General features: G+C 35.3%; 1 protein-coding gene across 3 annotated transcripts in view; it reads left to right on the top strand.

Annotated features, from left to right (window-relative positions):
- The window catches only part of LOC121326132 (kinase non-catalytic C-lobe domain-containing protein 1-like), a 36,652-nt gene extending 11,694 nt beyond the window's left edge, over window positions 1–24,958 (top strand). The window contains exons 4-31 of one of the 3 annotated variants that reach the window (XM_041269310.1): window positions 2,326–2,472; window positions 2,612–2,726; window positions 3,263–4,281; window positions 7,089–7,203; window positions 7,471–7,542; window positions 7,940–8,001; window positions 8,084–8,242; window positions 8,641–8,718; window positions 10,598–10,688; window positions 10,993–11,152; window positions 11,644–12,524; window positions 12,753–12,897; window positions 14,721–14,953; window positions 15,863–16,266; window positions 16,639–16,665; window positions 18,243–18,336; window positions 18,569–18,663; window positions 18,866–19,080; window positions 19,730–19,840; window positions 20,105–20,252; window positions 20,475–20,627; window positions 20,851–21,063; window positions 21,515–21,597; window positions 21,827–21,977; window positions 22,206–22,328; window positions 22,897–22,956; window positions 23,207–23,364; window positions 23,998–24,958. In XM_041269310.1, the coding sequence (XP_041125244.1) occupies window positions 2,326–2,472; window positions 2,612–2,726; window positions 3,263–4,281; window positions 7,089–7,203; window positions 7,471–7,542; window positions 7,940–8,001; window positions 8,084–8,242; window positions 8,641–8,718; window positions 10,598–10,688; window positions 10,993–11,152; window positions 11,644–12,524; window positions 12,753–12,897; window positions 14,721–14,953; window positions 15,863–16,266; window positions 16,639–16,665; window positions 18,243–18,336; window positions 18,569–18,663; window positions 18,866–19,080; window positions 19,730–19,840; window positions 20,105–20,252; window positions 20,475–20,627; window positions 20,851–21,063; window positions 21,515–21,597; window positions 21,827–21,977; window positions 22,206–22,328; window positions 22,897–22,956; window positions 23,207–23,364; window positions 23,998–24,229 (5,544 nt within the window). In that variant the 3' untranslated portion in view covers window positions 24,230–24,958. The remainder of the gene's footprint in view (window positions 1–2,325; window positions 2,473–2,611; window positions 2,727–3,262; window positions 4,282–7,088; window positions 7,204–7,470; window positions 7,543–7,939; window positions 8,002–8,083; window positions 8,243–8,640; window positions 8,719–10,597; window positions 10,689–10,992; window positions 11,153–11,643; window positions 12,525–12,752; window positions 12,898–14,720; window positions 14,954–15,862; window positions 16,267–16,638; window positions 16,666–18,242; window positions 18,337–18,568; window positions 18,664–18,865; window positions 19,081–19,729; window positions 19,841–20,104; window positions 20,253–20,474; window positions 20,628–20,850; window positions 21,064–21,514; window positions 21,598–21,826; window positions 21,978–22,205; window positions 22,329–22,896; window positions 22,957–23,206; window positions 23,365–23,997) is intronic. The other 2 variants (XM_041269311.1, XM_041269312.1) reach the window with 2 other exon arrangements.
- The last annotated feature ends 2,399 nt before the right edge of the window (window positions 24,959–27,357 follow it).

Raw genomic sequence — 27,357 nt, 5'->3', positions numbered from 1 at the left:
CTGCCCCCTTTCTAGATGGTCGACTTCCGCCTAACCCTGGGAATAAACTGTCATGCCATTTTGCCCAGGGTACTCTGTTCCCTTTACACAGCGCACTCGCAGGTCAGGAGGAAGGTCTAACACCAAGAATCATTTGATCTCTGTCACAGCACAGCAAAAAAAAAAAAAAAAAACTGCAGAAGTACAGGCAATACACTATAATGGGAAAGCAATTTTTTATTGTTGTGCAATGAGCAGTTTTCCTGACCATATATATATAAATTGAAATTAAAACATGTTGCACGTCTATCTGTACAACCAACCTTAAAAAAAAAAAAAAAAAAAAAAAAAAAACAATATTCATTTGTTTCCTAAAGAAATGATAAACTTGCTTTTGTTTTAGTTTTTTTTTTTTTTTTTTTTTTTTCCTGACATAACTGTCAATCCGATCTTTCTCCACTCCAATAATTGGATTTTAAAAATAGTTGGAGGCCACTGTACCCCACACATTAGGATAAACTACACAGCTTGAGTTTTTCTGGAAAGTCACTATCGATTGATATTTCAGTCATTCTGCTGCTTGTTGTTCATGTGCTCTTTAACAGACTTTAAAGCTGGCAATTTACCAACTAAATAATGACCGCCTGTCTATGCTGTGTTCTCACTTTATGTTGTGTTAACTAAAGCTGTTTCTGTTACAGGATTCTTCTTAGATCCAGCTCTGTCTACATACGTTAAAAAAAATAGTATCCAGTAATAGCTTCAAAATATAATTACCGGAGTCTCTCAACAGCAGTTGTGAATTTGTAAAATGTTTTAAAGAGAACATATTAAGAATGAAGTGCATATTGATTAAGATATTCCAAACATAAATTATTTTCAGTAGTATATAAGATCAACATGTTATTTCCTTTGCAACTGTGCTCTCAATGTAAAACATTTTCCATAGACACTGAGCAATGAAAACTGGTACACTTGTATATGACCTGCCACATTAAACTGCAAATGTTGCATTCAGAATATCCCTTTTAATTGGAATTGGTCATGCAGATCACATGAATAACATCATGAAACTGTATATAATCGGCTCCATTTACCGTGTGGAAGTGAGATGTGATTTGTGTATGATATTGTTTCTAGACACTTTCTCATTAAATTATTTCTCCATGGTTGATTTCTTAATTATGGGCAAAGTCAAATGGTTTATTGTGCAGGGAATGCTGAAAAAAAGCAGCATAATAATTACAAATGAAGAATGCCCCAAAATATGTTTAAAAGATCCACAGACATTGAGGCAGCACTGGTGTGTTTATAGAATTGGATTAATTTGCTGCCTAAAACTCCCTATGTGAGCGACTTTGTGTATGCCTTGTCAATGTTTATAGTGAAATCTTCAAAATGAGAACATTTGTTTGTTGATATAGAAAAAAAATAGAATGTGTTGCAAAACCAAGTGGTCATGGCTGTATTCAATATTAAAGCAGTTTGCTTACACAATGATGATGAGTAATCTGTAATCTTTTGGGACAACTTTGATCATATTTTTCTACCTGGGTTGCTTGTTATGCCATTTTGACACTGCAGAACAGTATGCATGTTTATATCTATATGTATGTACATTACCATTAATGTTTATGGAATCTTACAATATGTTACAGTTGATAGGTACTTTGAACGGGGTACTCGAATGGCTCACCTGGTAAAGGCATGGGCACGTGATGTGCAGACAGACAGTCGGGATCAATGGTTTGCAGTTGGCCAGGTGCCACGTGAGCTCAAGCAGACACTTGCAGCTCTGACTTTGTCCTCCAAGCGTCGGTAGTTTGCCAGTATCTACCGTGGAGCTCCTGGCTTGATCGTGGGATCGGAGGACACAAACTGAACTTCAGTTCTCCTGAGCTGTTGTTGCAGTGAAGGACTTTTAATTGAGCATTCTATAAAAAAATAAAATAAATAATAATAATAATAAATCCATTGCCTCGATTGCGTACTGTAATAATTATAGTTTTATTCTTAAAATAGTTTGTCATATTTCAAGATGACTAATATTTATGAAAAATACTAAAGTGTTAAGTATAAATGGTTATTGACCAACACTTTTGACTTTTACAGTTGATATGCTGGTGAAAGTACAGTAATCACAATAATCTGTATGAAAATGATTTGGTATTATTTCATAGATGTTGGCGACAGTCAAAGATTCTTGGTTCTTTAGTGTCTTGGGTGAGGAGAGGAGGAGGAGTAGAGGAGGAGGAGCTGATAAATAGTAAATGTGAACGTGTGCTAATGAGCAACTGATTTTACCCCCAACACCTTTTTCAATGGATAAATGCTTCTCTTGTACAGGCACACATCTATTCTCTGGGTTCAACCTTAACAGCAGCTACTGAATATGTCATAGAGCCTGAACTGGAGCCTGAGCTGAGTCAAGAGCTGAAGATGGTTTTGGAACAGATGCAACTAGAGAAACCTGAAGATAGACCAGATATTGAGGTAAGAACATCACTAGACAGAAGTAATAATCAGATATGCTTTTCCATTTGTCTTTTTCAGATTTACTTCATTGCATTACTTGTATTATATATCTCATGTATGTTCTAAACTGAAGCTGAAATATTATGTTTTGCTGCAGAGTGTTATTAGGCTTGGTGAAGGAAATACAAAGTGTGCCTCAGCAGCTATTTGTCGTAAACTCTCTGCCATAGGACGAAGAGTGTTATCAATTGAATCAGTTGCTGCTTTTCAAGGTAAGGTAGATAAAAAATTAATTTGATCAGTAGCGTATTCCAAATCCCATTTAGTTTAAAGCAACCACAAACCAGAGGACTGATTAAATCTAAATTCTGTGCACCACTTTAACTGTGGTGGGATAAATGTGGGTATTAAAACAAAAATCCACAATGCCACCCAAGTTGTTGGTATTAAAGCAAAGATTCTAACAAATAGTGAAGAGGTTTTTCAGATTGTTTTAGATAGGCTTAAAGTGTTAGCTCTTGCTTTAACTACCTTGATTAGCCAGCATGCTTTTCTGGTCCCATGCAACAGATTTTACTATACACTGTTGAATGCTAGATATTCTTTAATGTTTTACAATTGCTCCCACATTGGATGAAAACATTAAATATAAATATAATTCAAGTTTACAATATTACGATGCAGAGAACCTACATGTTTAATGCGTTTGAACATCATGTAAAAGAAAAGCATATTTGCTGGATTTTTAACTGACGAGTGTTTTAGTGAAATTCAAGTCCAATTAATATATTTTACTTTCTGTTAACAGATGGTTGTGAAAGTCCATGGAAGGGAAGAGAGCGGCAGGCAGGTGTTGGACGTGAGCTTCAAGATTATGAACGTAATCCAGCAGATGGATCTTCCAGCACTGAGGATCTGGTATTTGACCCTAATTTATTGAAGAATCAGATTGCAAATGTGGCTGAAAGAGAGGGAAAATGTGTGCAAGATTTAGTGGTGTCTGTGAAAAAAGACTCTGCAATGCAGAACTCAGTTGAAGAGAGAAGAGAAAATGAGAAGCAGTCTCTATCTAATGAGGATCGAGATACTTTGAATCTTCAATCAGAGCTTGATACCACATCTATAGAGCCAAAGAAAATGTCCCCAGCCATGAACCTAAAATTAGCAAAACTAACAAAGAAAAAATACTGTCCTCTAGTTGATTCAAGTACACCTACAGAACAGACCGCTTCATCACTTTCAGACTTTAACAAAGGTATAATCTCTTTGCAAGATACCAGTAGTTTAAGTCCTATCAACCAGACAGAATCTGGGAGGATAGCGCCCATACTGAATCATTCTAATTCCTGTAAGAGTACTCTTCCTTTTCTTCCATTTAAAGCCAACAGAACTGTGACTGTAATAGACCTTTCTGAAATATTGCCAGAAGAAAAAATTGTTCCCAGTCCTGAAATATTAACAGATGACAGCAGCACAAGTTATACAAACCTCTCTAAGCCTTTGCTTCCCCAGGAAGAGATGCACTTTGAAATAACTGAATCCTCAGGATATTTGCCAATGAATAACAAAACCACCTCTTCTCCTGTTGAGGTGGAAAACTTTACATCACCTGTCCACTGCGTCCAAAGACCTATTGAAACAAACAAAAATGCTGTATCTAGCCTAGACACCAAACCTGTATTTGGAAACAGTAACTTGAATCATAAACAACCCCAAATGAAGTCTTCCCCTGTAAATGAAAGTTGGATAAATAACAACATATACCAAAGTGAAGACAACCACATGAAGGAAAGTATGCTGTGTCTCAAGGAAGAAACCCAGGATGAAGTAAGTTAATTTGTAAATCCTAATACTTTATTATTTTTTTTAACATTATTTCTGTGAACAGTGTGTCATAGAAGAGCTGTGCAGTTGTGCGTGCCTCGTTATATGAAGTTAGGCACAATTAGCATAACTAATTATTACTGATGAGTTTGAAATCCTCAGAACTGCTCCATGCATTGCTGTAAAGTAGTGGTGCTTTGTTTGTCAAACAGCTGTCCTGCTAATCTTTCAGCTGACTTGCACTGCTATTACAGTTTGTGCAAAATTGTAAACTTTAACTATACAGTGAAAAGTAAAATGATCTTGTTACCAAAGATCCTTTAGTTCATTTTTTACAGACCGTGTACTGTACCTATAGGCCTACAGTAAAGATGAACGTATGACGATAGCATAACATTATATACAATAATATAGTGTGTGTGTGTGTGTGTGTATATATATATATATATATATATATATATATAAGTATAATAGTTTTTGGGATGTGGTGTAAATGTTTTTTATTTGCATATTTGACCATTTGAGAACCAGGTATGCACTTCATTCAGTTTGAAGACGTTGCTATTAATTTCAGTACTGTGCATCGCTGCCACCTGCTGGAAATGTAATGTATTCCAGCTAGAATCTTGTTATAAAACCACAACATGAGGCTTTACAAATGGGGTTTCCATGCGGGTCAATGTAAACGTGAAATGCGCTACGCGCACGTGCAAACCCTCTTAACGAGCGATTTAGTCCAAAACACCTACTTTTTTTACCGGTTCTCTCAATGTATGACATAAAAAAATTATTAAACGACACAGACTATGACAGAACAAATATATAGAGAACAATCCAAATTTCGTCGTGAAGACATATTTGGTGAACGGTATTTGGTATACGGGAATCAGTAGAATCTTGTTATAAAACCACAACATGAGGCTTTACAAATGGGGTTTCCATGCGGGTCAATGTAAACGTGAAATGCAGGCAGCCACTGATTCCTGAACACCTCATTTTGTTATTGACAAGAGTTTGTTCAGGATACAGCAGGCAGTGGCAATTTTGGGAACGAATTAATGCACTTCAGTCCGTTTCATCAGTATCTGCCACCTCCCTTTCAAGTGCCCAGTGAATTATGCCCTTGTTTGAACGGCAGCTGTTGGAGAATAACTGTAAAAAACACAACGTTAAAGTACACAAAGCAAGTGAGCGGCTTAAATGTCAATGAATAATTCCAATCCTTTTTTGATCCTAACTATGACAAAGACAAAAAACATGCGTGTCTGCCCTCCACGTTGATAAATAAGTTGCTAAAAAAGGTCCATGAGCCAGCTCTGTTTGCCCAGCACAGCACAACCAACGGGTTGTTGAAACTGTTGATGCCCTCAAACGAAACACCAAATAGGTTGGCAATGAACACTAAAACGTTTTATCGGTGTTTGAACTGTACACAATAAAACCCAACTAAAAGAAAGGAGAGAATCCCATTTTACACACAAGCATCTTACAATAACTAACACAACATAAACAAGTGGCACACAAACCTTCACTTAGGGTGTGTTAAAAGAAAGGAGAGAATCTCTGACAGCATAGATTGCTGCTGTCCAATTGAAACTGGTGGCTGAGGTAACCTTCACAGTTGCCAAGTCCCCTTATAATAAGCGGCATTGGGCTTGTTTTTGAGAGTCGCAGGTTGTAATTTGCATAAACACCCACTCTAACATGGGTTGTGCTTGTTTTGGGCTTGTTGTGAAAGGCAGTGCCACTTTTTTTTCTCGTGAGACTGTAACCTTCCCCTTCTGTCTCACAGGCAGCCACTGATTCCTGAACACCTCATTTTGTTATTGACAAGAGTTTGTTCAGGATACAGCAGGCATTGGCAATTTTGGGAACGAATTAATGCACTTCAGTCTGTTTCATCAGTATCTGCCACCTCCCTTTCAAGTGCCCACTACCCGTATTTGCCCATATCAGTAGCTGTCAGCCGTCCAGATGGGTAGGGTTTCAAAGCCAGGGTAGTATAGCTTATGCAGCACCACCTGATCCCCTACCCTTTCAAGTGCCCACTACCCATATATACCCAAGCGAGGTGTTGAACACAGTACCAGTCACAAGTTTGAGTACACTTGCTGAAAACTAGTTTTTTTTCATAATTGACTATGTTTTATGTCGTATACGTTTCTGGGAATACTTGAAAATGAAAACACATGTTAAAATATACAAAACAAAACATAAGGAGTATCAAAGCAATGTTCAAGAAAATTGTCTCTAAGTCTTAGATTCCTCAAAATAGCCACCCTTTGCCTTAATAACAGACTCACAAACACGAGGCATTCGGTTAACAAGTTTCAGCTGGAATTCACCCGACATGTCTTCCAAGCTCTTCTGCAGCAATTCCCAGAGATGTATGGCACTTGTGGGTAGCTTTGATTGACTGTTCTGTCCAGTTCGTCCCATACAAGTTCTATGGGATTGAGGTCTGGAGACTGGGCAGGTCATTAGATTGAGTTGTCCTTCTTCACCAGATAGTTCTTAAACAACTTTGAGGTTTGTTTGTTGGTCATTGTCTTGCTCGAGTAAAATAAACTGAGCGAACAGAAACACAAAAAAGCATTTTACATGAGATATTTTTCTCGAGTAAGTGTCTTGAGTTAAAAAAAAAAAAAAAAAACTTGCATGGAAACCCCATGGTGACATACTAGCTTGATAAACTGATGTATTATAGATAAATCCTTAAACTAACATGTGATCTATTTGGCTATGGTACTGTTTTATTTAGAACTATATGTAATATCTGAAAGATACAATTATATCTGTTTTGCTTTCAGTGGATATCGCTAAAGGACCTTCTCTCTCGTTGTGGTAGACCATTGTCAGTTAATGAACTGTGGGCTCTGTGTCACATATGCCTTTACACTCTCCAGACCTGCATAGATTTTCCAGGTACAGTGTATCTTTGTCATAGATTACTCAAATTCAATTCTGCAAAAAATGGTAACGAATGTATTATGAAAAAAAATAAAATAATAATAATAATAATAATAATAATAATAATAATAATAATAATTAAAAAATTACAATTTGACACATTTCATAGAAGGTTATCATATAACACTGAATGATAAAATAGAGAATCCATGAGATGTATAAGAAATATAATATGACCTGTTGTGTGTATTTATAATATAATATTTTCTTATATTTAAACAGCCTATTTATGCCTGGACTCAGTTTATGTTGGTTGTGATGGCGAACTCCTTTTTTTAACTCCAAAAAACACAGGTAAAGTGAGAACTTGAAGGTATTTGGTCAACTTTGTTTCCTCTTCAGAAGATAAGTACTGTACTTCAACTTCTTAGATTTCTTTTTCTTCACTATGTGTTTTTTTTTTTTTTTTTTTTTTAGTTTTCTTTGCTTCAGAACACTAATAATAAAACTGCATAACATGGAGGCTACAATATGAAGCATATCAAACAATATGTAACAGTAAAGTCACATTGATGTATTGATTGGTAATGTCTAAATGATAAAAAAATATATATTTCAATTTCATTAATAAAAATAGGTCATGAGGTAAAACTTCAAAGGTTAGTAAGTGACCCTTACCAATTGGTAAAGCCTGATTCATTCTGATGTATAACTTTTTCATCATTATTTCATCATCTGCATCTATTCTTAGCTACCTGTGATTCATTTTACTTGGCACCAGAATTTCAAGAACATGGCATCGTTACTGAGAAGGTTTGTTTTTTTTTTTATAAAATAATTCTCAGTTAGTTTTCTTTTTGTTTTCTAAAGCTCAAAAATGACTGTCTTTTCCCAGGTTTGTGTCTATGGTGTGGCAGCTATTCTCTGGGCGGCCGCAAAGTTTAATTTTTCACCAAATCAAAAGTTAGCATTGCCAAGAACGTTAAAGAGGCTGCTGCTTGAGATGGCAAAAAGAACTCCTATTCAGAGACCATCTATTGCTGCTGCACAAAAGGTAGTTATTATCACTTCTTAGTTTGTTCTTGTTAGGCTAGTAAATTTTAAAAATTACGGATATTTACAGAACGCTCTGTTAAAACCATGCGGGTGCATGTCTCTGCATAACATTCTACAAAGTAGTTGACTAGTATGTACATAATAAAAAGGTTATTGCAGATTCCACATTTGACTTCTCAGCATTTTAAATGCAAGCCTAAGATATAACATGCAAAATAAAAAATATATAAAAAATAAAATCCTGTGATATTAAAATTCTCATGTCAGATTGCAATTTATTTAATCCAAAATGTACATTCTGAGTAGCTCAACTAAATATTAGCTTGACTTTGACTGTCCCTGCTCTGTTTATTTATTTTTTGTTGCTTGCATTTTTTTCACTTGCAAATTTTACAGACCTGCAGCGATTATCTGTTTCATCAAGGGACCAATGCCAAAAAGGTTTGGGCGGAGCTGAACAGCAGTATTCACCAGGTTTTTTTTTTATTTTTTATATAATCACATTATTTAAAATATGTCACCAAATTATTCTGTTTTTTTCTTTTACTGGATCCTGCCAAGTCAACACAGTGATATTTCAAAAGTAAATTTACAGTATAATCGTAAATCTCGAGAAACTACTCACTTCTAAATCTTTTGTAGTCATTTTTGTATTACTTTAGTATAAATACATGTTAATTTGGATTCATATGTTGTTTTTTTCTGACTTTCTGTGAATGAAAAGACACAAATTTGCCCGTTTTCCCATTGGAAATAGTGATATTTTGAAATATCACTGTCCTGGTCACAAAAGCAAAGTTTGTGGGGAATAATAGCCATTTTCTATACTTTTGAGGCATAAGCAATTAGGAAATAACACTTACTACCCAGGAACAAAAATTGTGTTACATAGTGTAATCACTGCAAGAGCGTCTGCATTTTTTATATTGAACATTTTAATACTGTAGTGCTACTTTGGATGCTATGTTAATTTATTATTTCGTGTTGTGTTTTCAGACTGGACACTCCAGTTTCTTACTTACAGAGATTATGTAGAGCCATTAATTTTAGTGGACCGAAAATTTTATGTGTTTATGTATCTTTGTGAATCTACCAACTTTTATTCTAGCGTAACCTACAAACATGGTTTTTCATGATGTGGTTTTGCACTGCACACTGTAGCTTTAAAGTTTAATGTTTGTTTTGTGAAAAGATTTGAAATGACAAAACAGTGGACATATTGCAGCATCCTTGAATTGTATTTCATCAGTCAGTAAATATGTTAACTGCATATTAATATACCACACACACACATTGGCCTTAATGAAAACTTTACACCCCTGGGCACTGACTTGGCAGAATCCGGTATTATTATCAAATTGGTTTAAACAAAAAAGCTTCCTTTTTTAAAATCAAAACAGTAGTAGCATATACAGGTGCTGGTAGTGATTCCGTAGCAGCAAAGTGAGCAATTATATTTGATGCATACATGTATAATTGATTGATTTTAGAATTGCAGTTATAATGTAGATATGAGTTTATAATGTTCTGTGGTAGAGTAGCATTGCCATCAAGGCTGGCCAGTGACAGTAAGAGCAAACACAGAGGTAGAAGACTGCAGTTCAGCACTGAGCATTTTTATTAAATAACAAAGACAAACAAACGATTTAAACTAACAAACAAACCCACACCCAAGCTGTACTATCACCGGACAGAGACAGCGTGCACAACCTGCTGCTCGCAGCCCTTCTCCTAAACTGAAGAGACAGCGTGCACAACCTGCTGCTCGCAGCCCTTCTCCTAAACTGAAGAGACAGCGTGCACAACCTGCTGCTCGCAGGCCTTCTCCTAAACTGACCAAACAAGCAAAGGATCTGGCTCCTCTTTTATACAGGTGGCCATCCCCAAATTGGCAAGCAGTTCACCAATTTGGCAATGGACACATTTCTGCAGGGATGGGATTTTAACCCCATTCCTGACAAACTTTTAAATTCAAAATATACATACCTTTATTTATAATACAAACACACAATCAAACTATATTTACAAATTACCTGTGCAAGGCCTCAGCCCTGACACATGTTCATGTAAGTTTTATTTATTTGGCAGATGCCTTTATAAAGAACTAGAATACTTCCTGTTACACCCTCAGTCAAGTATGTTTTGAGTTAGGAAAGGTACAAGATACTTAAAACTCTTTCCATAATGTTACACAACTTATTTAATATCCAGTTATGATTCAGTTTGCATTCAGAATACAGGGTGTTCAGATATATGTTTTAGACACGTTTTTAAATGTTAGTGTGTGAAAACTGCATTAGCCTAGGCCTGAAACATTAAAGACTTAAAGTAATTATCAGGTTTATTTTCTTAGACATTCAAACGGGACGGTGTAGTAAAACCTCAAGAAGCTGCTGATATTAGGCATATTCCAAGTCAACATGAGTCTTCATGTTTCAAGACAGGTAATATTGTGGTTATTATATTGTGATGGGCCAGCTATATCTAATTTGTAATTGTAGTATTTTAGTGCTGAAATGCCACTGCCATTTGTATATTATTAGTGTTATTATTATTATTATTATTATTGTTATTATTATTATTATTATTACCGCAGTAGTCGTGTTATTAATATTATTGTTGTTGTTAATAACTACTACTGATTATTATTATTATTATTATTATTATTATTATTATTATTATTATTATTATTATTATTGGTGTAAATATTTAACTGTTTTACTTGCCCCTTTGCTTTTTACTTGACAGGATTTGTGCCGATCGCTGGTGAGAACAAGCTGACTGCTATAAAGGGTCCAGTTCCTTGTCTGTATTCTGTAAACGGCTCTTCCAATCTGCCTGATGCCTTCTTGTCTTCAGCAACCCACTTCAGACCTATAATCCTCACACAGAACACAGAGACAGCAGGGTAATGCTACTTTTTTGTTTAGTGGTAGAATCAGTAGAAACATGTAATGTATCATGAGTAAATGTCCATTCTATTTAAAAAACATAAAAGCATTGACTGCATAGTGCTTCTAAATATATGGTATTATCTCAGTATATTTGGAAGCAGTCAAGAATCTGGCATTTGACAACTGGGGCTCTGCCATGTCACTAGACACCAGTGGGACACTGAGTTCTGTTAGTGATGTTTGTGTTGAAAAGTGTAATCCACAGTTATAAATATAGTAGGTAGCTCAAATACAACAAATAATACAGTAACTCCTTATTTTCCAGGACTCCAGACCCCCCCTGCCCATGTAAACTGTAATAATGAAATATTATGCATTACCTGTCTAAGGTTCACTTTTAAGGTGCATTGCCTGCATTTCTATGCTTCTAACCTTTCTGAAGGCATTGAATAACATAATAACATTGTTATGTTTATTTTCTTCTTCTTCATTTTACTACCAAAAGTGAACATAAAACTTCTAGTGCCAAACAACAGGTGAAAGCCATAAAAAAAGAAATCCTGGAAAAGAAAGGACTGGTACTTGTGAGTGACATTGAAAACGATGTTAATGAGAACGTGATCAATGAAAGACAGCAGAACTCCCAAAACAGCACTTTAAGGCAAAACTGTTCCCCATCATCGAAGAAAAACACTTTGGTCAATTCCGAATCTTTTCCAGTTCTCCTAAGCTCTTCTGGGTGCACAGACGATGAAAAAAAGAGTGTTCCAACTGCAGCTAGTAGTTCACGCTCTTCAGCTGCTTCAGTATTACCTGGTAGCCCCATTGTTAATAATTTTTTCCTTAGACAGGATCCAAAAACTGGACTAATAACTTTATTACCTGTCCAAGTAGCCATACCAGAGCAGCTCCCAGGCTTGGAGTTTAGCATAGAACCTGGGTCAAGCTCACACCAAAAGCGGTCTTCCCTCCTTGGAGAAAGCAAAAACATAGACAAGGTTGTGATGTCTGCCAACCCAAAGATCAATCTTTGTGAGACCTCTGATGGCAGTGGTCATTTAATTACCCCAGTGAATCACTACCATGCTGTCAAAGAAAACGCAGCTGCTGTTGAAAGGTCTACGACTTCCTCACCCATCTCTTCTGTAACTCAGGACATTCCAAGAATACTCTCAAAAGGTCACACTGCCAAAAATGAAGCTAGACCAGTAGAAGTTGTGGATTCTTTTGTAGATTCTTGTGGAGATCTAACAATGACACATCCATTTGGTTCAAGTTTATCTTTAGACCAAAGGAGCTCACCCCTGCAGAATGTTATATGTCTTATTAAAGAGGAATTTGCATTTGATGGCTACCTGGAAAATGGAGTTGAAGATCTTGCAATGGGTAATGCTTTATGTTTATTCAAATATATTTATTAAGCATTTTTTTTGCCTTGCACATAGGGAAAGTGATTTATCCATTTTTAATTTAAGGATTTTTGTTATTAATAATAATAATATAATAATAAAATATAACATTTTAAAGATTTTTTTTAAAAGGCTTATTTTGCTGTATTGTATATGCCAGCATAGTCTTTAAAACATTAAGTATCTTTGTTTTCCTTTTCAAAAGGAGAGTACATCCTCTCTCTAAACGAACTTCAGTTCGGCACATTTTGCAATGCAGTATCTGAGAAATTCTGTGACCTGTACTGGGATGAAAGATTACTAGAGACACTGTACAAAGTTGTCAATGGAAAACATCCTCAAACTTCTCGGTAAGTCAGTCATCTTTCTTACTTTTTACTCAGCAATGGGAATCATTGCTTGTGCTTAAAAGCTTGTGTTCCTTATTTCACATTTAAATGTGTTTTTTTTATATTCAATAATAATAATAATAATAATAATACTAATAAATAAATAACACATTATAGGTGTCATTTATTATGAAATGATCATTGGTGTCTCCAGTCGATCACCTAATAAAAGCACTGCTGCTTGAACAGCACAGTGAGCCTTGAGATCGAGAGTCTGCTTGTTTGAATCTTGAGCTGCACAGTGTGCCATGAGATCGAGAGTCTGCTTGTTTGAATCTTGAGCTGCACAGTGTGCCATGAGATCGAGAGTCTGCTTGTTTGAATCTTGAGCTGCACAGTGTGCCATGAGATCGAGAGTCTGCTTGTTTGAATCTTGAGCTGCACAGTGTGCCATGAGATCGAGAGTCTGCTTGTTTGAATCTTGAGCTGCATAGTGAGCCATGAGATCGAGAGTCTGCTTGTTCGAGTCTTGAACTGCATAGTGAGCCATGAGATTGAGAGTCTGCGTGTTTGAATCTTGAACTGCATAGTGAGCCATAAGATTCAAGCAGGGTGCTCAACATTGGGGTTACGGAGGTAACCATCTGGTTGCTCTTCGTTGATCCTTACTGGTTAGGTGCCCAACATGTCCAGAGGGAGACTTGGGCATTTTAGTGTGTTGAAAAACAAAGGTGGAAAAGATAGATAGATTGATAAAATACCTTATTCCTTCGAATTTAAGACGCACTTTTTAAACCAATTTTTTTCCTCAAAAATGGCCTGCATCTTAAATTCGAGTATGGTGTTGCGTGTATTGAAAACGTGACTGCCCGAGTACACCAACAGGAACGTTACTGACTGCCTGAGAAAAGACAAACAAAAACCTTACTGTCTGATATCGAATCATCCATGACATGCAGGCAGCCATTATCAAAGAAGCGCCACTAGCTTCCTGAAGAATTCGAAGAGGAGCTTTTACAGTTTCCGCGTTTCTAACAAACAGTACCAGCTTGAACAGATCGGAAATGCTGGTTAAACCCCTGTATTTTTCAACATGCACTACCACAATTTACAAAAAGAGAGAAAAACAGGTGCAAGTAATCAGGACTGGAAATGAGAAGCAGCGTATAACTATAATGCTCTGGCTCTGTGTGTCAGCAGAGGTCTGCAAACTGCCTCATTTTCTTATATGCGTAATTGAGATTGTATGGTTGTTAATGCATCTTTATGTGATGTTTTCCTCAAATTGAGGGTAGGAAATTTGGGCTGTGTCCTGAATTCGAATGAATGTGGTACTCCTTTTGAATTTGAAAAGATTTACTCATTTAAAAACTCTGTCAAAGCTTTGTCTTTGTCTGTTAAAAGGGAATCTGGAATGGGTAATGCATGCTATTAGCATTTTAATTTCTTTTCATGCAAATCTTTAACAATAGCCTCTTAATGTGAAGGGTTTATGAACAACATGCATAAAAGCATAACATTTAAAACCCAGTAGCATTTGCTTCAGTACATCATTATATTGTACATTAGGTCCCTGTGGTAACAGCTACTCTTGTGCGACTAGCTTGATGAAATATTTTGGTTACTACATACAGTGTGTGTATTACCAGCTCTACCAACGTGTGTAACCTTTTGGATAGAAGGGCTTTATTTTAGAGAAAATAAAATAATTTAGGCAACGATGAATTGTTGCAAACTTTTTCACACCGTTTCACATACGGGAACAGTGCAAAGTTAAAGGTACTTTTTTTTTTAGCAGTTCTGGTGCTTCATTGTACTAAATTGTGACTACTTTTTCTATTCAGGATCTATTCCAAATCTGTTTTAAGCTTTGACAGTTCTGCCCCTGTGAGCAGAAAGCAAAGAAAGTCTCAAGATATTTGTGAGAAGAGTCCCATTGGTCTGCAGAGAATTGTATCTCTGAACCAGAGACAGCTTCCCGGACAGTTGCCATCCCTACCAGCAACTGAAACCTTATATTTACCAGATGAAAGGTGCACTGAGAAAGGAACAGAGACCTCTGGCAGTGCCAGTCCAGGTATCAGGCTATTTTAAACTGCATTGCTTCATTCAATAACAACAACACTCACCTTTTCTGTTTTCTTCCTATTTTCTTTACTTCAAGACATATTTATTAACTTAGAGTCTGTAAATAAATCACTAACTATACATTCAGACAAGCAACAGCATGTCATATTATAATGTTGCATACTGGTTGCTTATTTACTGTAATTCAATTGACAGATATTTGTATAAATATAGGTATTTTACTGCTTAGATAATTGAATAAACCCTGTTGTTTCTGTTTCTCATTCTGTTACATTAAAGACTGGAGCAAACATATAATATAAAGTATAATCCACAATTTCAGATCATATGTTTTTGTGACTTTCTAGTATTATTTATTTATTTATTAGCAAATTTGAGTGATAATGCTTGGAATAGCCTACCCATACTTGAGCTGAAAACCAAGATAAGAAACCAAGTCAACCCCCTTATTACAAGGCAGTCTGAAAGTATAGGTCTGGTTTATTACCAGTTACGATTGCGACATGTTTTTCTTTCCTGACAAAAACTTCAAATAGTTATCTTCAGATATTTGTTTTTCACCTTTACTAATATAGTTAATTTCCATAGAAAGGCGAGTAGTACATTTTGGAAAAGATCTGCACAAATCGGGAATGCCAATAATAAAGTAAGGAAGGAGACAAAAATAATATGTAAATGAAAGTTTAATAGAAACCTGTAGTGTGGGAAAATATGAAAAATGTTTTAGGTCGTGACGTCCATCTCTGCAGGTGTTGGTTGTCTAGGTAACTGACATTTGAAGCAGCGCTAAGAAACTAGCTGTTTTACTGAGCAAAGGTGGACAGTTGAATCTCACATTGTAAAGTTAAGAAATGTGAGGTTATGGGATGCATTTGTTACATGTTTTCTATTTTGCTAGCAGTGTCAGACAAGGAATCCCTCCCTGACACAAAGGCAGAACTACCCTGGAAAGATACGTTTGATGAGATGGACTTGAAAGATCTTCATCCAGAGAGAAATCCTGAGCCCTCACCTCTGTCTGGAAAAGATGAATATGTTTCAAGCAGGGCTTGTACTTCAAGGGAAAAGGATCAGCTCAGCCTAGGTTATACAGAGGAGACTGAAGATACTGATTCTGTGAACTTTGAAAGAATGCCTGAAAATAGCCGTTCTTCATCTCCCTTTCAAACAAATGTTCGAAAGTGCAATCCAGGCTGGACTAGTGTGTTTTACGGGGCTGATTGCTTTGGGGAAGAGGTTCTGAATTACGTGAAGAAGCTCGGGAGGAGAAATGAGGCACCGTGCATGGATGTTAAAATGTTGGTAAGTAAAGTGTTTTGTTATTGAGACAGACAAGCAAGAATATTAAATGGTCTGTGTCTGGGAAGAGAGGAAAGTGTATGCTAAATATCAAAAGGTCATTCTGTCCTGTTTTATCTGTGGAGTTTGTCATAGTTTTCTCTTTTTACTAATTCTGCCTTTAAATTAATAGATTGTTGAATATATTCCTATTAGTGCACCATGCATTCTCTTTCATATATATATATATATATATATATATATATATATATATATATATAATTAAACAGGTAATACAACTGCATTATAAAGTTATGGTATTTAAAAGGTTTCACTTTCCTAAATCTGTCTAATTTTCAATATTCATTTTTCTGCAAACTATATTAAATGGAGAAGTCTGTCATAGAACAAGACCTTAACCAGGTATGTTGTTCAGAGTCTTTATTCACAGCTGAGATGCTTATCATATTGTGTGCATTTGTACATTGCACATTATAAAAGCAGATAGTTGCAATTGTAAGCAGGGGTTTATCTGAATAATATATATAGATAAAACATTTGAAATTTCCATTCATGATCCTAGTGTTTACAGTACATTGTCTGAAAGGATTATCAAAGTCTATTTAAAACAAAAAAAAAAACTTGTTTAGATAAGGTTATCACTACTGTTGCATTTAAAGGGTTTATAGATTAATCATGCCTGTCATGCACTTTCATTTCTTTACCCAGAAACCCAGTGCACTTTAAAGTTGACACATTGCTGTAAAGTCAAATACAAGAAATAGTAAAAGTGGTAAGGATCGAGTAGTTCTGTAAGGCTGAAAATCCAGACAGGGTAAAGCTCGCTGTTTCAGTAGAGCCTGCTCATTGTATATAATGGGTGTAATGTATCGGCCAGTGACTGACTTACTCTGCATTGACAGAACATTCAAAAGGGGTGTACAAGAACAGAGATTTTCATTCGTCAAGCAGAAAAAAAGGAAAAATACACGAATGCTGTATTTACATATTTTTCGGCGGATTAAACATAGTTTGAAAACTAACATTCAAGGTCCAATCAGGTTAAAGAAAATCTCTGATACATTTTAAAATACCTAATAGATGTTGGCATGTCGTTTTTGTTTACTCTTGAAATGCGTGTTTACTAGAAATATACAATAAAATGGCTTTTGCAGAGGACAACTGTCCTCAATGTTTGGAAAAATGATCAAATTCAGATTATTTGGAATAATCTTACTGTATAACTTGATCAAAAGTATTTTTGCGTCTTATAAGGTGACAGCTGCCTTGTTGTGAAACACTTGAACACTGTTGCCTAGGCACACAGCTCTCAGTGATGTGTCTTTGAAACCAAGGAGATGAAAGGGAAATTAGATACATGGCTGCTGGTTTATCAGATTATACATTTCTTTGTGCAAGCTTTAATATATAATTAAATTAAACAACTCACCATACGGTTTGTGCATCGCCATGCTTTGTTCATTGGCATTTTCATTATTGTTACTGTATATGTAATATAGTTCTGTAATAAAGCAGGGGTCCTTCTACATTGTTTCACGCTGTATCAAGATTTGCATTTCATAAAAGATGAAGACATGAGCTTTAGTCTACTGTACTTTACCTTGATTCTTAGTTTTATATCAAAATGAATTGATTGCCTGTCATATCCTCATTCTTGTACATTATTGCACTCTAATTGTTTTAAAGAGAACACTTTACAGAACAGACGTTGTCAACTGTAAAACAAAAATGGTCATTTTAACAAATTGAGGACATGACATCTGTTAGATGTAAACCCAACTTCAAAAGATATTGATTTCTGCAGCCATTGAGAAAGATCAAATGGTCCAAATGGCAAGGTGTAGGCTACTGTAGGCTGAGTTTAATTCATATACAGTGCAGTTGCCAAATTGTAGCAAGAAACTGTTTTGTAATTGCTTTAGGGCTGTTATAATCTACACAGTGATTCCAGAGTAATATAATCCAATCACTTTCTCCAGGAGCTTCAGCAGCAGTTGATGATGGAGTCAAAGAATCTAAAAAAGACCAGAACATTCTACCAGAAACTCTTGCACCAAGACAGACGAAACAAAGGTAAAACAAATTGCCTTTACTTTTACGCCTTTTATTTACATGAATAACAAACTAACTTGTTTGCAAACAGTTCCATTGCAGTTTATAATAAATTGGTTTACTGGTTTGTTTTCTTCATAACATTTCACTTTGTATAGCATACTATTGACAAAGCCATTGCTGACTGCATTTACTGTGTAGACATGAATTCCCCCTTTTTTTTTTTTTTTTTTTTTTTTTTTTTTTATAAAAGGTTCTGAAACCAAAATGTTACCTAAACTGAAAGGCCAATTGGAAGAAATGAGATCCAAAGTAGAATTTCTGGAATTAATTAAAAAATACCTGGAGGTAAGAAAAGCAAAATGTGAAACAGACCTCAGTCTGATCTTTCATAAGTTGATGTTGTTGTATAACTATTGTAGTTAGCCTTGGTAAATATCATGTTTCTAGTGTATCCTTGTATTTTAAACCATTAAGCGATGTTCATTGTTTTAAATGTGTCAGTGGTTTTCCTGCACATTATATTTTGCATGGTGTGTTTTATCACTAGATTTTGTGTATGGAGCAGTGGGGTCTGGACATCTCCCTCCTCCCTTCCCTGGCAAACTCTGGATCAGGGGCTGCGACTTTGAAACTGAATCCTTCTGAAGACAACTCACTGCTAACTTTCCAATCGGTGAAAGTAAGCGGCAAAATCAGCCAAAACAAAACAAGAATGGTACAGGCGGGAACACCACTTGGACTTATGTGCTACCTTTATGCTAGGTAAACAGCATGCCATGTGCTTAAACTAGTTGCACTAAATTATGCCTAGATCAATATGCACAGTAAGTAGAAACACACTGCATGTGAGTGTGACTAGTTTTTCTCATTACGTTTCACATCACTGTGGCTAGACAATATATGTGATATTACTATGTATTTGGTCTTGGTATGAGTATTTCTGTATGCTATTCTAGTTTTGGATGAGCTGCGCAGAAGGTCCTTTTGTGTCTCCTGTATGCCTGATGTTGTGTTTCTTCTGCTTCTTCTGTTCCTACGCTTACAGCAGCCAGCAGCAGCATACACCAAATCTGAACTCCCCAACAGAAATGCAATAAATTCGCAACTCATAATCACTGTAAATGAAGGCATAATGGTTGAATAGTAAAACAGTTCAGTGCATGCTGTGAATCTGTGAATCTCAACAAATGTGCATTCTTAAATATTTCTATTTATACATCTTAACTCTGAGCATCCAGTCATATAATGCCATTTTATCACACTTATCTTGCTTTAACATTTCTAACCATGTTTGTTTCATGTTTCAAATAATTTTACCATGGAGAAATGCATCCCACACTTTCATTTCAAGTTTAATTCTGTCAGCATTGTTTTAACAGAAGGTTATTAACATGTTAATGTCTGTCCACAGGTATGCATTTCTGGATGGTTACATTCAACAGTTCCTTTACACATTTCGTTATTTCTGTACACCAAAGGAATTTCTTCAGTTTTTGATTGATAAATTGAACAGTGCAGTCAGGTATGTTGCTGGTACTGTAATAGACTGTAAACCAGGAATGGGCAACTCTGACCCTTCCAGAACAGGTCTTTTGTTTTAAGCATGTTTGATTTAACCTTTAAACCTTCATGCCTGCTGAAAATACAGGTTTCTTTCAAAACTACACATTTGAAATCTACTTAAATGATGTGGACAATGTATGTAATTATTTTGTTAGCTACAATCACTTTAAAGCATCTGACTTGCAATGGCAAGTACTTCTGAACTTGTTATTTAAATCTGCAGCTCAAGCCAAGGGTACTCTTCTGATTGTGCAAAGATATACAACCGCACATTAGATCTACTGCAAGCATGGGTTGAAGACTGCTACCAAGTGGACTTTGTGCCTGATTCCAATCTCTTAAACACACTGAAAGATTTCATTTCAGCCAAGGTATGCATTGTAAAAGATTCCAAAAATGTATTCTGTTTGAACATTTTTTGAGTTACGTTACACTGTACAAATCCTATTGTATGAACACTGAAACTGACATCTATATTTGCCAACAACATTTGACCATGGTCGAATAATGTGCATGAGAACACTTTTAAGCATTTAACTTGGCAAACATATATATATTTTTTATTTATTAATAAGTACACTTGTCATTTTTAGGTCCTTCCATTGGACAGTCGAGGTGAGCATTTACTAGCATTGCTACACAGTGCCCCTAAGAAAAAGAGGTCCCACAGTGAACCAAGTGAAGATGACACAAAGTCAGTTCATTCCTTGTGCAGAAAAATATCAACTGAGGAGACTTCTAGAAAGGTCTGTAGTATTGAGAAAACTTCATTAAAACTGTGAATAGATAAAACCCCTGTTTGATGAAAGAATCTTTCTAAAATGGACGATGCTTAATGATAATGGTAATTAAACATATATTATTAAAACTGATTGTGTAGTTGCAGGATCTTGTTTTGTTATTGAAACAATTTGACTACATATAAGACCATGTCAGTTATAAAAATGAAAGTGTTTTATTGTGTTTCAGAGTTTTCACTTGAGAATGTCTAAAGGTGGAGAAGCAATTAGTCCAGTGCAAAAAGAACAGTATTCTATTGCAGCAGCTTTGCCCAGACCCTGTTACTCTTCTCTCATTGACGAGCTCTCAAGTTCATGTCTGAGAACAGAAGAAAACTATCCATTATTTCAAAGTGAATATAGCACACAACAGATTGTGCACCAGCTTACTTTGGTTCAGCAGGTGTGTATCTGTGTTATGGAAAAAATATACATATTTTAAAAGTATCATTTAGACATCAGTGGCCTTTTGACAGAATTTAGTTTACAGAAGTGTAAATAATGTCTGAACAATTACCTAAAAAGGCATCATAAGAAATCACTACAAGAGGGCGCTATAATCCTTCAATTAACTTCTGAGTTGCGAAACTGCTGCTTATAATTTTCAACAAGAAGTAATACACAAAATAAAATAAAAGGATATATTTTAAAAGTTGTTGATATTTTGTCAAAGTGCATCTCCTTTTTCATGGAAAAGCAGATGTGTGATTCTCTGTAATGTACCATTTCAAAAATATAGCTTTTTTTATTCTTGGGCGCAGTAATCATTTGCTTAAAACACACGTTATGCAATGATATTGCTACATTATTCATCAATAATACCTGGTATCACATTTTCATTTTTGTATCATTAGGAAATGTTTCAAGAATGCCACCCGGTTCATTTTCTTAATTCAAGAGCACTTGGTGTCAAAGACAAAACACTACATATTACAAAGTGAGTATACTTTTCAACCTTCTCCTCATTATGAAGGCATTTAAGCCTTTCCTTGTCTTACTGCTTGGTGAAGAGCCCATTTGTTTTTTCATGACCAAAACCCCCCCCGTCCCAAAAAAAAAAAAAAAAATGAGGTGAGAATAAAGATTGTCCGAGCTGTAGCTACAATTATATGAGGGTGAACTGAATTGCTGAGCGTAGTTTTACACTTATGTTTATTTTTTCTCAGAACTTTTGGTCAGGATACTTTGCCACTAGAGGGCAGCAGCCTCTTTGCTTCAGAACCTTCACAAAACAGATACCTGCTGCAGCTTCTGAGATACGGAGACAATGTCAGTAGCTGGGTCTCTGCTGAAATTGTCATCTGTGATACTCCAAAGGTAGCTATACACATTGAGTGTCCTCGTGTTATAATAGTGTTGTAAAGTATATATGCCAAAACTCTAGTCTTGATTTAACAAAAGTGGAGGATCCCTCTGAATGCATTTATGTGATTAGATTAACTTTTTACATGACATGTTTTTGCTACATAAAATATGGTATGGAAATAATTACGAAAAATAAATAACATTTCCTTTTATGCATTTGCTTTTATTTATTTTGTTTAGGCACAGGCTGGATTACTGTCAACATTTCTCCATGTTGCAAAGCTTTGTTTCGAATTAAGAAATTTTGCCACAGCAATGCATATCCTTTGTGGACTTGAAAACATAATAGTCAGACAGTTACCTGTAAGTCATCCATGTTTATTATTACAATGTCATGACTTTATGTTAAAAAAAAAAGGAACACTTTTTTTTGTATTTATGCTTTTGGCCTGTTTACCTGGAAGGTGGACATGCATATAAGGTTTCTATAACTCTGTGATGGTAACAGAATAATGTTGATTATTAATAACTGGGGGACAAATGCCTTTTATGTGGCTTTTGTATGCACTATTGACAAATGGATTCAAAAGACACGATTAAAACAGTCTGTGCCATAAAACAGTTTATACCCAATAGCTAATCACTGCAGCATGTGTTCACATTTACTCGTGACCCTATTGATGTTTTTTTTAATTGTTTTAGATAATACAGTTTCTTAATATTGTGATATTTTGTTCTATTACAAGTGGAATCTCTCTAGCATTCGTTTTCGAAATCCAATTCCTGTTATCCTTACCAGCAGCCTGACACAGAGTCCAGTGAATGAGTTGGTTGAAGATTGCCTTTTATAATCTGTAATGTTCCTGTTACCAATCAAACCTATTGAACTCTTTAATATTACTGGTGATTGTCCTGTTTCCATTGTGTTAAGGCATGGAAGAACCTTTCTTCAAAAGTTTCTGAAATCATGGAGGAGCTGAAAGCTGTTCAGGTATTCTTTTGTTTATTTACCCTCTGTTAGGTTTTTTAACACACATCAATTAGTTTAAATAGATTTCTTGATATCATGTATTATATCAATCCAAATTCACTACTTAATAGTTGAAGCATTTGTGATGAAACCTGGGAAGAACCCTTTTCTGAAGTTGAGTGTTTCACAATCTGGATCTACAAGATGTGTCTGAATGCCACTCTTGGACAGGATATACTAGTGATTTTTTGTTCCTTTTTAATCACTGAAGGTGTTCTTGAAAAGTGATAATCTATGTTTAATGGAAGGAGACAGATTTAAAAAGCTACCAACCATCCCTTCAGCTCACCTTCTGGCCATGCATGTTCAGCAGCTTGAAATTGGTGCATTGACAATGGCAAATGGTGCCTATAAATGGCCTAAACTCAGGTAAGTTATTTACATTAATGTTGCTGTGACCACAGCTCTTGTAACTGCTAATATATCATAAACCACTTGAGATGCCAACCTAACATTTGTAATGTTGTGGAAATTTCTTAGGGAAAATCCAGTGACATCGTTCACTTTGAGCTATGGCTTCCATAGCACGGCTGTGTGATATCCACAAGACCTAATGCTAGTCACTTGTTACTCAGTACACAACTGTAATCTATTATTTTATTAGTCAAGTTGATTTGTAGGTATTGAGCAAGAAAAAAAAAATAAGCATTTTGTGTCGCTATTTTAAAAAGCTTACGTTTTGCACTGCCTCTGCCTCAGCCTCAGATCTCAGAGTCTGTGTGAAGCAGTGACTTCATAAATGTTCTGGTGACCATGACATTGACCTATTATGGCTGCCATGTTATAAGGTCATGTGATTTCTAACTTTCTGGGGTATGGTGTTAGAACTCTGAATTATTTAGTATTTGGTACACAACTTTATTCTATATATATATTTTTTTTCAATTAAGCTAAGCGTTCACTGTTTCAGTGCACCCATTTCTGTTTGCAACAAACCACGGTTTATGCAAAATGTATTAATTTAATACTACACTTAACATATTGCATCTTTTTTTTTTAAAGGAATATAGCAAAGGTAGTGAGCCAGGTTCATGCTTTTCAAGAAAATGTGTATACATTTGTTCCTGACTTGGATCTGCAAGCTTACCTGAGACATCGCATTGCCCAGTTCTGCCAAGCTGACATTCCTCTTCTTGCTGCAGAGAACAACACTAATTTTCATCAGATACCGACGGAGAAGCATTCTCGAAAGATTCACGACACATTACGGAGAATGAAGGCAACATTTCAGTAACTTCCACTGTTCAAAGATGTTTTTGAGATCATTTGCATTAAAACTTATCTGTGACTTGCAGACAGGGAGACAACCCACCTTTTAAACCAGCTATACTTCTTGCTATGTCTAATTTACATTTAAATTGGCAGCCCCTATTCTATATTTATGCCTGCTAAAATGACATATACTTGTCTGTGGTTTTAAGTGGCTTCTGTCACCCCATTACCTCCATGTAGTCATTGTTATTTCTATGTGGATGGAGGCTCTAACTGTTCCACAGACTTGTCCACTAGCCAGTCAGGCCAGCAATGTGGGTATATAGACTAAGGGCTCCTAAACAAAGAGAACAATGACAAAGTTTATTTTCTTTCTGTTACCGCCCCATGTTATGTTATGTTATGTTTTAGATGTGGATAATATTTAAGTCTGCTTACTCGAATAGAATAGTTTATTCTTTATTTCTGTTTTTTTTTATTTTTTTTTTTTTTTTTTTTTTTGTACTACGTTAACTTATTTGTGGCTTGCATACAGAATAATGTAATGTACAGTTAATACAGTTTTCAAAAATCACAAGCCTTCACTGTAATCATGTTCTCCACTATATGAAACAAATATAGAAAGTATACTTCTATTTCAGAATGTGCTAGAGTAGAATGTGAGTCCACTCCTAATGTCACTTTCCACTTATATATACACACTCAATGTGCTCTCTCTCTCTCTCTCTCTCTCTCTCTCTCTCTCTCTCTCTCTCTCTCTCTCTCTCTCTCTCTCTCTCTCTCTCTCTCTCTCTCTCTATATATATATATATATATATATATATATATATATATATATATATATATATATATAGGTCAAGTAAATTAGTTCTAGATACATTGACAAAGGCTAGTAGAAAACCAATGAAAAAATTCAATTTATAAAGCACCTTTTATGTCACAGAGACTCAAAGCGATAAGGTGGCAGCTGGGCAGGTCTTTAGAGGAGACTTGCTTAGGATCACACAGTAAATCTGTTTCAGTTAGGGTTAGAACTCTGCTCCAGTTCTCTAGAACTAATCACCAGCCTACCGCCAAGGAATTTAATGAAGACATCTCATTTGCTGCAGATACCAGACAAAAAATAAGTAAAAATACACTCAATAGTCTGTAAAGATAAAGTGTTAAATACATTTCTGCAGTTTACTTCTGCTCTTTCTGATTCCAGACATTTGCTGAGTACACTTTAACTATGTTTACAGTTCTGATAACAGCAGTCATATTTTTAAAGGTTGAAAATTGCCATTGTAAAATTGGGACCAAAAATTAAGCCTGTCTGGTGTGATGGGTCTTAATTTAGGTGTTAAGGTCAGGGTTCAATACAAAGGAAAAGTATTCCTAGTTGCTTATGCAACTGACTATAATATGAAATAACTACTGTATTCTATTAAAATATTCTATAAATTGAAATATGGATATGATGAGCATTTTAGTATGATAAATAAATGGTAATTAAACACAGCTTTGTATGACCATTCTAATCTGTATTATAATGTGACATATTCTACTGTTCCAGTTTTTCTTTTTCAAAAATAGAAAAAAAATGTGTGAGTAAAGGTATTAATCTGCACTACATACAGCTGTGTTGTTTTTGGAATAAGTGTGCATGTATTTATTCAGCTGCAAATGGGTATTGAATATAGATGTGTTTCAGTACTCTAGAAATACCAGCAGATTCAACTACACTGTCTAGACTGCTTCCATTGACCAGTGTGCTGGAATCAGTGGCGTGGTTAAAATTGTGTACATCACAAGTATTTTTCTCGTTTAAAAATCAATCTTATCATTTTAATAAGATGTAAAAAGCTGAGATGCTTTGTATTCAGAAGGGTGAGAAAATGGTTACCAGACAAGGAAGTGTTCGCCACTAGAGACAACTAATTGAGACATCTGTGGCTTCGTGTCTTGCAAAGGGATCTTGTGCACAGTCTTCAAAGTTTACCTGATAAAGAACTAAAGTGGAAGGCCATGATCACAGGCCTTACATTTATAACACTGTGTAACAAAAACATTTTTTTTTTTTTGTTCCTGGGTAGTAAGTGTTATTTCCTAATTGCTTATGCCTCAAAAGTATAGAACATGGCTATTATTCCCCACAAACTTTGCTTTTGTGACCAGGACAGTGATATTTCAAAATATCACTATTTCCAATGGGGAAATGGGAAAATGTGTGTCTTTTCGTTCACATAAAGTCAGAAAAAAACAACATATGAATCAAATTAACATGTATTTATACTAAAGTAATACAAAGATGACTACAAAAGATTTAGAAGTGAGTAGTTTTTCGAGATTTACAATTATACTATAAATACAGTATAATTGTAAATCTCGAAAAACTACTCGCTTCTAAATCTTTTGTAGTCATCTTTGTATTACTTTACTATAAATACATGTTAATTTGGATTCATATGTTGTTTTTTTCTGACTTTATGTGGACGAAAAGACACACATTTTCCCATTGGAAATAGTGATATTTTGAAATATCACTGTCCTGGTCACAAAAGCAAAGTCTGTGGGGAATAATAGCCATTTTCTATACTTTTGAGGCATAAGAAATTAGGAAATAACACTTACTACCCAGGAACAAAAATTGTGTTACATAGTGATTGAAGAAACGAGACTTAAGCAAACCCTTATCTTCATTGTCTGAGCTAATGCTGACAGTGAACCGCACTTAACATGACTCCAGTATGTGTTATCCTACTTTTACTGCCACTCCTTATGGTTGCCAGAGTGGAATTGGAGTCATTTTTAATGTCACATTTCCATCTACATGTCAGTAGAGTTCTGATCAGAAATGCTAACCATTTAGACCCATGGTGTGTGTGTGTATCTATCTATCTATCTATCTATCTATCTATCTATCTATCTATATATATATATATATATATATATATATATATATATATATATATATATATATATATATATATATATATAAACTACTAGCCTAATTAAAAACTGGATTCCCCAATCGTACTTATCTGGATAAATGTAATCCAGCAGTGACATTTTCAGAAAAAAAACGCATCAAAATCATCCAGATAAACGTAATCTCGATCGCAAAATATAGAATTACAAAATCCTGATAATTTTGATGCAGATTAAAAA

This window comes from Polyodon spathula, chromosome 13 (genome assembly GCF_017654505.1).
Source record: "Polyodon spathula isolate WHYD16114869_AA chromosome 13, ASM1765450v1, whole genome shotgun sequence".
In the NCBI taxonomy this organism is placed as follows: Eukaryota; Metazoa; Chordata; class Actinopteri; order Acipenseriformes; family Polyodontidae; genus Polyodon; species Polyodon spathula.
The sequence above is the reverse complement of the archived record's forward strand: the minus strand, read 5'-3'. Positions and strand labels throughout refer to the sequence as shown.